The 14,593-nt window shown below is 54.8% G+C and overlaps 1 protein-coding gene and 1 long non-coding RNA gene across 2 annotated transcripts; both read left to right on the top strand.

Moving 5' to 3' along the window:
• The first annotated feature begins 4,526 nt into the window (after window positions 1-4,526).
• On the top strand, window positions 4,527-6,414 carry LOC112835052 (uncharacterized). The gene is made up of 2 exons (XR_003211094.2): window positions 4,527-4,660; window positions 6,121-6,414. It is a non-coding gene; the product is annotated as an uncharacterized lncRNA (long non-coding RNA).
• A 2,356-nt stretch (window positions 6,415-8,770) lies between these two features.
• PRLH (prolactin releasing hormone) lies at window positions 8,771-9,608 on the top strand. The gene is made up of 2 exons (XM_025888197.1): window positions 8,771-8,870; window positions 9,445-9,608. The coding sequence occupies exons 1-2, from the start codon at window positions 8,771-8,773 to the stop codon at window positions 9,606-9,608; spliced, it is 264 nt and encodes an 87-aa protein (XP_025743982.1).
• The last annotated feature ends 4,985 nt before the right edge of the window (window positions 9,609-14,593 follow it).

Raw genomic sequence — 14,593 nt, 5'->3', positions numbered from 1 at the left:
GCAGAGACAAGAGTTGGCCTGGTCCCCAAGGGGTGACCAGGGGAAGAGTTTCCTGCCCCCTCTGAGTGGGACTTTCCCCAGGCTGTTCTCCATCCAGTCTCTCACTCAGAGCGAAGGTTTGAGTCCTGCTGGGAGGCAGGTACCCTGCATCTTCAGGAGATATGGGAGCCTGTGCCAACAGCTCCCCATGGCCTCAAATAAGAGGCGATTTTTTTCATATTTAATTCCCCAAGCTATCTATAAATTCCAGTATTTGGAAGAATTCTCCTGAGTCTCTTTTTCTAGCAGATGGTCATTCCTGAGACATCCTTCCTGGAAGCTGAATACAGACGGGTCAGGGACCAGTGACCCTGGCACTCACTTGCTTCTAACCAAGAGCAAGAGAAGTTGGTGGTTTTTGTTATGACTCCGGATGGATATTAGAGTTAGCATTTAAAATTTCTCCAGAGTTGTATTCTCCAACAGTCTTCTTTATCAGGGAAAAGAGGAAAAGCTTCATGAGGAGCTGAATGCACGGGTCTCCCGAAGATCCCTCAGAGTTTCAAGTGAGTCTGGAGCGGGAAGCGGGAGGCACTCTGCTCAGATCACCTTGCATCTGACACGTTGCGGTCCAGGCCCAGACACCCACAGCACACCCAGCTCCCAGCAGATGGCTGGGGAAGTATTCAGCCTCCCAGGAGGTCCCCAGCGCATCAGGCCTCAAGCCACCCCCAGGTCAGGGTTCTTCCACCGCAGTGATATAGTGAGCCACGATTTCTGTAGGTCTCGGCAGCACGGTGTGGAAGCACCCACTTCACAGGGGGCCAGATAACCCACCCTGAAAACAGGATGGGATTCTTGGGTGCTTGCTTTCTGATCCCCAGATGCCTGGCATCCAGCACGCGGGCCAGCCAAGTGAACTTTACACGTGCCCATTAAACTCATAGCACCAAAGTTGCTTTTGCACAGAATTATTATGACCTATGGGCTGTCTTTGTGTTTTGTTGGGAAGAAAATAGAAAATGTGGACAAGCTAAGGCAACAAGAACAGTCAGCATCATCTCCCAACCAGCAAGCCTGTCCATCGCTCCGGACATCCCTCCGTATATTCGCTTCCAACTTAAAACTCCTGCAGGTGCATTCCCTGGCACGGAGGTGAAACCCACTCCGGATGTTGCCCCCACAGCTATGGCTTCTCAGGAAGGAGCCGGCTCTGGAAAGTAGGGTTTTACCCTCTCTTGCTGCCGAGAATCCCCTGCAGACGCCTCCAGCGAAGTCTGCCCAGAGACAGCCTTGCAGGTAGCTAAACAAGCCAAGTCCCCTCAGACCGCCCAAGTACTTCCACACCTGCAGCTCAGTAGTGCCCGGGCTCAGAACCCCAAGGCAAGGGTCATGCTGGAGAAAGTAGCATTTGACTACATCCCTGCAAACCCTTATAACAGTCTGTGATGATCAACTTTATGTATCAGCTTGGCTAGGTCATGGTGCCCTCACGTTTGACCAAACACCAGTCTAGATGTTGCTGTGACAATAGTTTTTAGGTGTGATTAACAACTACAGTTAGCAGCCTTTGAGTAAAGCAGATTCTCCTCTGTAATGTGGGTGGGCCTCATCCAATCAGGTGAAGGCCTTAAGCGAGAAAGGTCTCCCAAGAGGGAATTCTGCCCCAGGACTGCCTTCCAACTCCAGCTGCAACATCATCTCTTCCCTGGGTCCCCAGCCTGTCATCTTGCCTTGTAGATTTCAGACTTGCCAGGCCCACAATCCCATGAGCCAGTTCCTTAAATCTCTACACACACACACACACACACACACACACATACACACACACACACACACACTATTGGTGCCCTTTCTCTGGAGAAAACTGACTCATGCACAGTTCCCAATAGCTGTGTCTAATATTTCCCACACTGAAAACTCAGAAATCAGTTGGGTGGGAGTCACGTGCAAGCGTTGGAGAACACCATTTCCGTTGACCACAAATGCGATGCCAAGTTCCCAGAGCCACTGCCTCTCGGGGCAGGAAGATGCTCCCAACGTTGCTCATCTCTCACTAAAACTTGATCTCAGCTCTCGGGAACTTCGCTTCCCACATGACACATACTTGGGAAACGGCTTTCTAACTGAAAGATGAGTCCTTTAAAATGTTCTCAAGAATTTGGATTTTTAGTGGGCAGAAGACATAAACAGACATTTCTCCAAGGAAGACATACACATGGCCAACAGACATGAAAAAATGCTCAATATCCCTCGGCATCAGGGAAATACAGATCAAAACCTCCATGAGATACCACCTCACACCCGTCAGAATGGCTAAAATTAACAAGTCAGGAAACGACAGATGTTGGCAGGGATGCGGAGAAAGGGGAACCCTCCTACACTGTTGGTGGGAATGCAAGCTGGTGCAACCACTCTGGAAATGGGTATGGAGGCTCCTCAAGAAGTTAAAAATGGAGCTACCCTATGACCCAGCAGTTACAGTACTGGCTATTTACCCCAAAGATACAAATGTAGGGATCTGAAGGGGTACATGCACCCCGATGTTTATAGCAGCAACGTCCACAATAGCCAAACTGTGGAAAGAGCCTAGATGTCCATCCACAGATGAATGGACAAAGAAGGCATGGTACACACACACACACACACACACACACACACACACACACACACACACAATGGAATATTATGCAGCCATCAAAAAGAATGAAATCTTACCATTTGCAACCACATGGATGGAACTAGAGGGTGTTATGCTGAGTGAAATAAGTCAGTCAGAGATAGAGAAATACCCTATGACCTCACTCATATGTGGAGCTTAGGAAACAAAACAGATGAACATAGGGGGAGAGAAGGAAAATTAAAATAAGATAAAAACAGAGAGGAAGGCAAACCATAAGAGCCTCTTAACTACAGGGAACAAACCGAGGGTTGCTGGAGGGGAGGGGGAGGGGGAGAATGGGGTAACTGGGGGATGGGCATCAAGGAGGGCACTTAACGGAACGAGCGCTGGGTCTTGTATGCAACTGACGAATCACTGACCCCTACCTCTGGAACCAATGTTACACTCTACGTGAGTTAAATTGATTGTAAGTAAAAAAAAAAATTTTTTTTAAGCGTTTGGATTTTCAGAAGCCTTCCATGTCAGAAGCAGCTTTGCCGCTGACCGAAGGCCCCACTCGCCACGGTCCCGCTGCTGCTAGGACGCTGCTGACTCCCAGTCCCCGAGGCCGCCTCCTCCCTGTCACACTGTGCCTGTCTTTCTGGGCCTCCAGAAGGATACCATATTTAAAACACACAGGCCAAAGTCACAAGGACTAGTTTCTTCTAGAAATAAGCACCAGGAAGTAGTGTTTCATCAGTCACTCTTCCCACAGAGCACAGCATCCGTTTCCTGGGGCTGATGTCACAGTGACACAAGCAGGGTGGATGAGAACAACTGAAATTTGCTCGCTCACAGCCCAGGAGGCCGGAAGTCCAGGCTCAAGATGCCAGCAGTGCCGGGTCCTTCCGGAAGCTCTGAGGGAGAAGCCCTGTCACCCTCCCCGCCACCTCCTGGTGGCTGCCAGTCCTTGGCTTGTGGCCATGTCACTCCCATCTCTAACTCTGTCTTCACAGCACCTTCCCCTGATGTGTCTGAGGGTCTGTCTTCTTCCTATAAGGACCCCAGTGACTGCATTCAGGGCCCACCTTACTCCAGCATGACCTCATCTTAATTTGATTACATCCGCAAAGACCCTATTTCCAAATAAGGTCACATTCTGAGGTTCCTGGTGGACATGAATTTTGGAGGGACACTATTCAACCCATTGCACCATTATGGTCTAAAACCCAAACCCCAAAACAGCCACCCATCATCATGCTACCCGCTGAGTATGCCTGGAGACCCACCTTATTGAGGGTAAAAGCTCAAAGATCTCAAAAGCATCCAGTTCACTCCAAAAGTGTGGTCGTCTTAATCATGCTAACGTGAAGAACAGGGACAGTTGAGCCCCTCATGAAGGTCTCATCAATGTGGGATCCTTTAATTTCAAGGAGTGGAATCCACTCAAACCGGCCCAAGTGAGATAGAGAGTGTGTGAGACTCATGGCACTTTCCGTCAGGAGAGTGGGAACCCAAGACCCAGCCTCAGAAAGGGCAGGGCTAGGGGAGGCTCTGTGGCAGCCATGCCCTTGTGACCTCTCTGAGGCATCCCTCATGACTGTGAACCGCTCAGCAGACTTTTCGGCAGGCGGCCTCCAGCGGCCTCTCCAGCCCCAGTCCTGACTGTCTCTGCAGTGGCCATAGCTCATGGTTCCAGACACAGAGACAGGGTGCACAGGGCCACATGCATCCCAGGCGCTGGCCGACCTAGAGTGGGGCTGCCAGATCCAGATGAAAAGCCCCCCGCTCAACTAGCAAGGGGAGCAGGTCATTTGATCCCACACATGGTCACTGCGACCTCAAGAAACCAGACTGTGGTCTCTCCACAAGGGTCTGAGGGCCTCCCTCTATGATGCGCCCACACCTACAGTGAGTCATCTTCCTGCTGGAAATACAGGGGCAGCCCACTGCCGCCCAGGGGCCCAATCCAGCCCACAGTCTGGTTTTGTAAAAGTCCCTACAGGTGCCCAGCCACCAACGGTCACTTCGGGGTGGCCTGTGGCTGCAGCAGGGACTCCGGCCCGCAGAGCTGATAAGGTTAGCCAACCCCTGACAGACAAGTGTGCCGGGGTGGGGGGTGGGGGGTGGAGGAGGGCCAGGACAGTGGAGGGCTTTGAACGCTTGTGCACCGGAGGGTTCAAGGACGGGAGGGCAGGTGGGAGCGAGGCCGCGAGGCCGTGCAGCCTCCCAGCCCCCCTGCCGGCCTTCACCTACTGGCGGACCCCCACAGTGGCAAGGCGCCAACGCCACGCTGGGACAGAGCTACTTAGCTGATAAGGGAGGATTCACTATCCCCCGCACACATGCACACACGTGCACACGCACGCACACGCACTCGCCCACATGTACACGTGCACACACGTGCACACGCACGCACTCGCCCACGTGTACACGTGCACACGCACGCACACGCACGCGCCCACGTGTACACGTGCACACGCACTCACACGCACTCGCCCACGTGTACACGTGCACACACGTGCACACGCACTCACCCACATGTACACGTGCACAGGCGTGCACACGTCTGCACACATACGTGCAAACACACACACACTCCCACAGTGATGGCCAGGAAGCTTCCCAGGGCTCCTGTGATCTCCGTTTCTCTTGCCCCAGGGGGCCCTGGGACTGTGCACACATCTGTGGGGACCACCCAGGGGACCCCCCTCCAGATAGGACCGCACCCCACGACAGCGTCCTGCATCACCATCACTACTCTTCACTAGGAGGGCCAGGAGCTTTTGAGCACGGCCGCCCCAGGAATTCCGGTGTCCTTACCCCACAGCTCAGGGTAGAAGCCCCCCACCTGCCCTCCACCCCCATGCTCCTTACACTGTGCCCCCTCATCTGTGCCCCCGGGCCCCCAATCGTCCTGGGAGCCCACAGAACCTTCATCGCTAGGAATGGGCAGCCGTGGGACAAGGGAGAAGTGCGTGAGACCGATCCCCTGAGGGGTCAGGTGCACCCTGAAGCTTTCGCTAGAAGTCTGACAGAGGCAAGAAGCGGGGGGTTGTCCCCCCACATTCATCTGAGGGGAGCCACTAGGAGGCCTCTTCCCTGGGAGGGGCTCCTTAACACTGCACACAACAGCCCGTACAAAACCTTCACACCCTCTGTAATTGCAAATACGAATGAGTTAGGTTCTTAAGTCCCAGTTAGACGGCAGAGTGTTATGCAGCTATTTCAAATGGCATCAATCCACAGGGTTTTTTTAACAACTTGAGGGCATGACTGTTGAATGAAAGCAATAAGATTCAAAATGTGGACATCCAGGGAATGTACCCAGAAAATGTGCGGGGAGCTACCCCACTAGAAGGAGATACATCACATGTGCTGAATGACTGGCTTCCTCCACATTATTGGTGCTTTTTCCCCCCTCGTTTTACCATATGCACTGAATTCTTCCCCAATGTATATAAATCGCTTTTATAATACAAATTTATTATTGTATAATAAAAATTATAATAAAAAGTAATTCATTTGTTTTATAATAGTAACAAACTTGCTAGTTCTACACATCAGTCGTGAAGACTGTGCAAGGCCCAGGAGAAAGCATGGTGCGCGTCACAGAAACAGGATGAGGCTGGTCTGCGTGTCACCCGGCGGGGACCGAGGGCAGTGAAGCCGGGCCGAGGGCTCCAGCTACCTTTGCCGTCTGCCCAAGGGCCAGCACGAAGAAGGAAGGCTAATGTGTTTTAAAACCACTCGACCCAAATGCAATTATATAACCCAGGAAGGGACAAATCACGTCGCTGATGAGTTTTTAAAAAAATAGAAGAAAGAAAAACCGTGGAGACTCTGTCTTGATGCTGCCCTGGGAGGGAGGGGGAGGCGGAGAGGGGGGCATCTGGGGGGCGGGCTGCTTCCTCCTCAGGTTATAAAAGGGGCGAGCTGGCTCTGCCTGGGTCACCACAGCACACTCGCCAACGCTGCCGCTACCCTCGTGGGGACCCACGGTGAGTAGCTCCCGCGCCGTTTCTCTGTGCTCCTTCCCAGCCACTCTCCTCCCTGGCGGGCTGGGTGGGCGCTCCCTGCGGCCAGGGGTTGGTGCGTCTGAGGGACACCAGACTGCCCAGAGCCCCCCATGTTCAAGCATGGTCTGCGGGGGAAACAAAAGGCAAAGTTGTCCCACGCAACTCCTCTGGGAATGCAGACTGGGAAGCCCAAAGAGCCGGCAGCAAAAATCTCCAGCAGGCTGGGAAGCAGGTCCTACAATGCCAGCCACCTGGCGTGGGTCCCGCCCCGAGGGACAAGAAACAGCCCAGCCGGTCTGGATGGATTTCTTTGTTACTCTGCTTCATGGAGGCCCCTCCATTTCCTCCAGATTGGGGGTCCCCACCCCACCCAGTGTGTGACACCCCAACAGGCCTCTAAAATGGAAAGAAGTATGCATTTGAAATCGCACTTTCCATGGGGCTCGGACAGGCTGGAAAGTCAAGGTCAGCAGAGGGGGTCCTCCCTGAACAGACAGGGCTCCCAGGCACCTTCCAAGTGCCAAGGGTGTGGGCCCCTGCGGGCTGGGTACCAGGTCAGCCTGATGGATGCTGCTTAGGCAGGTCAGCGCCTCTACTCCAGCAGGGTGAACGAGGACTTTCTGGGTGCCCCTGTTGCCTACAGCCCTCTGGTCCTGCCATGCCGCATGGGTGGCAGGGGGCCCTGCTGCATGAAAGCAGATCCCACCTGCTAGAGACACAGCAGATGGCATCTGGGCTCATGATGAGGGTGAGTGCTCTTGGTAAGGACAGAGGCCTGACTCCCCTGCATCTCCCAGCTGCTGCCCGCCCCGTGCGGGTATCGGGAGGTCCTGGGCTGAGTGAGGGAAAGAAGCCTGCACCGGGGTCGTAGCCCATGAGCCTGCGGCAGGCACGACACACTCCACCCCCGGCCATGTCTGAGGTTGGCAAATCACCCCTATACCTCTGCAGCGACCCTGGGCTCCTTGGGACCAGCTCCCCACCTCTGCCCTCCCTGCCCAGGTGCACAGCACACACAGTGGTACAGAGAGCACCCGTCCCTCCGGTGCCCTAACACAGACAGACACAGACAGACCAGGGCAGCTCCAAGACAGTCCACCTCCCTGTGCCCACCGCGTATACACCTCCCGGATCCTCCCCATGACAGAGAGTCGGTGCAAACATGTCTGAGCCTGTCAGAGGCTGACACACACGTGATGGCCTCACATAACGCTCACGGACAGAGGAGAGAATGAGGTCCCAGGGAGGGCGACGGGCTTTGCGAAGAGCCAGGTTTGCGTGCTGGATGTGTGCCCAGGACCACTCTGGCACAGATCGGAGTGCACAGGGCAGTGTGGCTGCACACACGTGCACTCACACGTGCATGCACGCCCATGCACACAGGCGCATGTGCGCACACACACACTCACACCATCTCATACGTGCGTGCACACATGCACTTCACACGTGCACACACACTCACGCACACTGGTACACACGCGTACACTCACGTGTGCGTGCACACTCTCCTGTACACCAGCGCACATGCACACACTGCCACATATAGGTGTGCACACACATGCACTTCACACGTGCACACACTCTCACGCACACTGGTACACACGCATACACTCACGTGTGCATGCACAGTCTCCTGTACACCAGCGCACATGCACACACTGGTGCATGTAGGTGTGTGCACACACATGCACTTCACACGTGCACACACTCTCACACACCGGTACACACATGTACACTCACGTGTGCAGGCACAGTCTCCTGTACACCAGCACACATGCACACACTGCTGCATATAGGTGTGTGCACACACATGCACTTCACATGTGCACACTCTCATGCACACCGGTACACACGTACACTGACGTGTGCTTGCACACACTCTCCTGTACACCAGCGCACATGCACACACTGCCACATATAGGTGTGTGTGCACACATGCATTTCACACGTGCACACACCCTCACGCACACTGGTACACACGTACACTCACGTGTGCTTGCACACACCTGTGCACACATGCACACACACCGTGCTCACATTATCTCAGGCGGCCGCCTTGGCGAGCACGCGGTCCCGTGTGTACATAACGTTGCTCCTGCCCTTCCGCCCCAGGTTGTGCCCTCCGTGTGGGATCCCACCTCAAGCGGGGCCTGAGCGAGGAGCCGGGGGGATGAAGGCGTTGCAGGTCTGGCTCCTGTGCCTGCTTCTGCTGGGCCTGGCCCTGAAGGGGGCTGCCAGCCAAGCCCACCAGCATTCCATGGAGATCCACAGTGAGTGCCCGGACCCTGGGCCTCAGCCTCCCTCACCCACCCCCACCCCTCCACCCCCAGGGACCGTGGCCGGCGCCTGGCCACCTCCTAACCGGGGGTAACAGCCTTGCTAAGTGCCTCAGCTCCGGGAGGGCTGTGGCCTGCCGTTCGCCAGGCCTTTCCACAGAGTGGCCCTGTCACCGGCTCCCCGGCGCCCCTGCCCCCGAGCAGCACACAGTGGAGGGTGTCACTTCCTGCCCCCGGGGTGGCCTGGGCCAGAGCTGGCTTTTCCCACCCCTGGCCCGAGAACCAGGGGGTGGGGCGAGGGGAGGAAGGGGTTGCTGGTGAGTTTGAATTGCCATTTCCCAACGCCCCCCCCCAAACCAACACTGGCCTCGCCACCCGCCCTGGGTGTCCCTGCTGTGCAGGTGGGTCCCAGCATGGCCTGGGCAGGTGTGCAGGGGTGAGCTGGGGGCCCCTGTGGGTTGCGCTGTGAGCGTGCACTGGGCCCTGCCACCCACGGGAGCACACAGTGCACAGTGTCAGGGGACACACCGCCCATACCCACGCTCGGCTCTAGCTCTTTCCTCCCCAGCCCCTGACATCGATCCTGCCTGGTACACGGGCCGCAGAATCAGGCCCGTGGGCCGCTTCGGCCGGAGGAGAGCGGCCCTGGGCGACGTGGCGAGGCCGAGCCTCTGGCGCCAGCCGACCTGCTTCCCTCTGCGAGGAGGCACCCAGCCCTCCCAGGATGGGTGACAGCCCAGCCCACGGAGGAATAATTCCAGGAGCCGTCCCCCAGCCTCCCCCCCTCCACAGGCTACTTCCCCCTCGATCCTAATAAAAGCAGCTGGCCTTGCTGAGGTGCGTCTTTGTGGTGGCCACTGGGAGTTGTTCGTCCTCATGGGATGTTAGCCTGGAAGGACACTGAGAGCCCAGCAGCCAAGAGGTGCCATGACTTGCCCGAGGGCACCCCACACTGAGTAGGGGAGTGGGGCCTTCCAGGATCACCTGCAGCCCATCGTACCCTCCACCCAGGCCGCTCTGAGTGGCTGCCCAGGCTGCACACTGCACCACCCCGTGCAGGAGGCCCCAGGGGAGGGCAGCACAGCCCCTCAGCCTGACCTGTCCCTCTCCGAGCCCAGTCCCTTTTACCTCCCTTGTTGGCACTCGGAGGAGAAAGAGAAGCATGAGCTGCTTGTTTCTAATCAATAGCAGGAGACATGAACCTCAGATGAACCACAGTGTTTCCTTTTACCACCTGTTTCAAATTGTGCCAAGATGTCCCTGTGTCCTGCCTCCGACCAGGCAACTGAGCCCAGCCCTTAACTCTGAGACGCAATTTCCACATCTGAACACCCCAGGAGAGTAACATCCGCCTCGTTCCACAGCTCAGGCAGGCACAGCATCTGCTTGCAGGCCAACACGGTGTGTGTGTTCAGTGTAGACCGCTTCCCCAAGGCCCACTCCAACCCAGAGGGCGGTGGGGACAGGCTTATCCAGTTACTTCCACACCCAAAGCACACAGGCCTCTGCCTGCACTGTTTGCAGGGTCTCAGGAACCCTGAGATGACGGGACTTCTGTCGGTCCACACTCAAGAGGCCCCAGAGCAGGCCTGCAGGCCCCCAGACCCCAGCTGTCTCTGCTCCAGTTCAAGGGAGGGGAGTCCATCAACACGAAGCAGAGCTGCTGCTTCCCACCTCCCCAGCCCCAGGGAGGCCCCAGGGGGCGCAGAGGTCAGCTCCTCCCAGGGAAGAGCCCCTGCTACATGGGCACAGGAACAGGAGGAGCCAGGACCCCGCCCAGGGCAGGCAGGTGCCGGCCCAGGCCTGGGAGAGGGAGCAGCCAGGAAAACAGTCTGGCACGTCCTCAGAAAGTTACACATAGAGTCGTCGTATGCCCCAGAGCCACTCCCGGCTCCATCCCCGAAAGAAGTGAGAACAAGTGTTCAAACAAATATTTACACAGAAATGTTCACAGCGGCACAATTCACAATAGACAGAAAGGTAGAAACACCAAATACCCAGCAACAGATGAACAGATAAGCAAAATGTGGTCCAGCCACACCATGGATTATGATTCAGCCATTAAACAGAACTGAGCTGGGCTGAATGCTCCAGCTTGGGTCCTTGAAAACATGATGCTAAGTGGAAAAAGCCAGACACAGAAGTCCACACACTGCATGACCGGATCTATATGAAATGTGCAGAAAAGAGACATGGCTGGTTGTCAGGGTAACTGCTTAATGGTGGGGATGAAAATGCCTTGGAACTGGAGTCAGGGGGTGGTTGCAGACCACTATAAATGGGCTCACGCCACTGAATTGCACACTTTTTTAGAAAAGAGTTCACAGCTCAGGGTGAGGCTCAGACAGGGCAACACAGCAACGTGAGGATGGGCAGCCCCAGGACACTAGCTCATCTGTGCCCCAGACGGATGAAGAGGCGGGGGGTTTTATGTGTCCTACAACTTATCATGAAAGTTTTCAAACACACAAGAAAGTTCAAAAAGTAGTCTAATGAGCATCCACGTACTCTCCACTTAGACTGAACAATTATTACCGAGTTTCTCTCTCTCTCCCCTCCCACTTGGAAGTAAGTTGTAGACACCATGACATCTCCCCTAGATGTTCCCACATGTTCCTCCTCAAAATAAGGACAGTCTCCTGCATTATCATAAAGTTATTGTGCTCAAATCATTTTCGAATAATTCCATAATATCATCTAGTTTCTAGTCCATATTCAAAAATCCGCCAAGTATGGCCAGAAAGTCTTGGCTGTCTTACTTTCTTTTTTTTTGAAACCAGGTCGCAATCTAAATTCACTGTTGCTGTTAGGTATTGCTCATTAGTCCCTGATCTTATTTTGTCATGACGTTGACTTTTACAAGACCCCAGACACAGTATCCTATAGAATGATCCAGTGTGTGATGTGTGGATTGTTCCCCCGGAGGGCTGTTACTTTGTTCCTGTTCTGTACCCACATTTCCTGTGGTCTGAGAGGGAGATCCAGGGCCTCAGCTGGATTTGGTTACTCACGGGGGACACAAGGGCCCTGTGCCCCTTCTATTGCACCTCATCCGATGGACAGTCCGGGCCCCGCTCCGGCAGATGCTGGGCCTGACCCTCCCATGGAGGTGGATCTCGACTCTAAGGGGCCTCCCTGTGGCTCACTGTGCACTTGAGGCAGGAGCCGGTCTACCCAGGGCCCCCAGCCAGTGATGTAAGCACCCACTGAACGTCCCGTCGCACAAAGGAGATTCTCCGATTCCTTCCACATTTATTAGCTGCCTTCTTCTAAAGGAGGTCCCACCCACCTCTCTCTCTCTTTGTTCAACACTGACGAATAATTTTGGATGCTCAGATTGTCCTCACTTTAGCCATTCGGAGCCCCAGGAAGAGAATAAATTTTTTTTTAAGATTTTATTTATGTATTTGACAGAGAGAGACACAGCGAGAGAGGGAGCACCCGCAGGGGGAAGGGAGAAGCAGGCTCCCCGCCGAGCAGGGAGCCCGATGCGGGGCTCGATCCCAGGACCCCGGGACCGTGACCTGAGCCGAAGGCAGACGCTCAACGACTGAGCCACCCAGGCGCCCCGAGGATAAATTTTTTTTAAGCAGGCTCCACACCCAGCTCGGAGCCCGACACGGGACCTGAATTCACAACCCTGAGATCAAGAGTCGGACGCGGACAGCTCAATGGACTGAGCCACCCAAGAGCCCCAGGAATAAATTTTAAAAGAAGAATGGATCCCTGAATTGGGCCCTCTGGGCTGTTAAAAAACAAAATTCAAACATTTGAAGATCTAATTGGCTTTATTAAGTGACTCATGAATGGGGCAGCATCCAGTCTAGCCAGCAGAGAGATGCTCTGCCAGGGTGCAGAAAAGGAAAGCTTTATAAACGCAGAGAGAAGTCTCCCTTTTTTTAAGGAATTCATTAGCGTTGTTTAGGCAAGGTCGCCCTTGTAAGGGGGACAGGGTCTTTCAGAGGGGTGCCTCCAGGAAATGCCAGTGTGGCAGGTTAAAGGTTACATTCCAGAGGGGCTTGAAACTGCAGTTAGGTTAAGTATTAAATCTGGCTTTACTGATGCCTTAACTTCAGTGACTCCTTGGGCCTTGTGGTTTTCTTTCTGACTGTGGGAAGGGGGCCCTTCCAGGGTGGTTGGGGGAGACCCCTCCCACAGAAACAGAAGACAGGGAAAGGGTACGGTCACAAGCAGGTCAGCAGGGTTCCTCCAAGGGGCCACTTCTGAACCCTGGGAGCCTCCTGCCCCCACCACCTACATGCGTGCACACACACACACACACACCCAACTCCAGAGAGGAACCAGGTCCAAACTCAGGCTGAGCAGGGCTAGAGCAGCTTCCCAGGCGGCAGGCGGGACAGGGGGCTCCCAGGCTGGCCTCCCTCGGGACCTGAGGCCAATGCAGACCTGGAAGTGGTATTCCAGGAGTCTTCCTGGGGAATGCATCCCTTTGCGTGCTCTACACCCACTGCCCCCCCATCACATGTTTCAGGATGGAGCTGAGGTGGGCAAAGCATGGCACAGAAAACCTTCCATAAACACCTGTCAGTTGTGGTGGAGGCTGGTTTTGGAGACTGTCTTTCCTTTAGACCTCAGGGGAAGGACCAATTTCTATCCTCTTGTTGGACACACATTTGTTGAGCACCTGGCTTGTGTCAGATGTTGCCAGGCACCGAGCATCCCACAGAAGGAAGAACAGAACCTCTGCCCTCAGGGACATTCCCCACCTTGCCAGAATATTAGGTTCACCGGGGAGGGCTCAAAACGCCCAGAGCCCAGGGCCCAAGCTGCACCGTAGACGGATGGAATGACAGCCTGTGGTGGGCAAGGGGCGCTGCAAGCGGAGTCTTCCAGGTGATTCCAAAGCTGGGTTGAGCCACCTGCCTGGTGGGGCAGAAGAGAGGATGAGGAGCAATCACATCCCGGGAGATGGGGAACCTGAGCTCCAGAAGCACAATGCGCCCCATCCAGTCTAGGGGCACGGTGGAATGATGCCTGGTGGAAATCCGTCCAAGGATATGTTTTAATAATAAATTCTAGCACAGTGATACTGACTTGACAAAACAGGAGGGAAATAGGCATAGATATGTGGGCACCCTACACGCATGATCACTATTTCCCTACTTGCTGTGGCATCAATCAACTCGTCGGAAATTTCTCTGAAAGCCTGGCATTTAGCAGAGAGAATGCTGGGCCCACGTGTCCTTGAGCAGCAGGGTTTGCCCTGAGCGATGCTGGAGCGCCATCTAGTGGCCAGGGACACACACGTGCCCAAGGTTGGTCCCACCAGGTGCGCACAGAGGGGGTCCCCAGCCCTGCGGCAGCCGGGAGGTCGCCGGGAGAGCGAAAGACATCGCCTGGCACCCCAGGGACTCACCCCCACGTAATTCATCTCTGTGGGAATAATCATATGAAACACCGTGCAACTTGACAACAGTCAGAAACCGATGAAATTGTTTAAGAAACATAATAGCGTGAGTGGAAATCTGGGTAGCAGGCTCTCTCGGACGCTTTTATCTCTGTATTTATCCTTTAGCTTTTCTTGACAATCATGACAAGAGAAGCCTTGTGAAATCTGCATTTGCCTGGAAAGACACACGAGAATCTCCTTGAGAATATGCATCAGGAAGGCCTGGATCTGTGGGGCACCTGGGCTGTCCTCACCTCCTCAGAGCCTGGGCGCAACCTCCTTCCATGAGGTTGGAATGCAGGAGGTC

The sequence above is a fragment of the Callorhinus ursinus genome, unplaced genomic scaffold, assembly GCF_003265705.2.
Source record: "Callorhinus ursinus isolate GAN/ISIS: 27379988/994484 unplaced genomic scaffold, GSC_fseal_2.0 scaffold2, whole genome shotgun sequence".
Lineage (NCBI taxonomy): Eukaryota > Metazoa > Chordata > Mammalia > Carnivora > Otariidae > Callorhinus > Callorhinus ursinus.
Note: the sequence above shows the minus strand (reverse complement) of the source record. Positions and strands in the feature narration are given on the sequence as shown.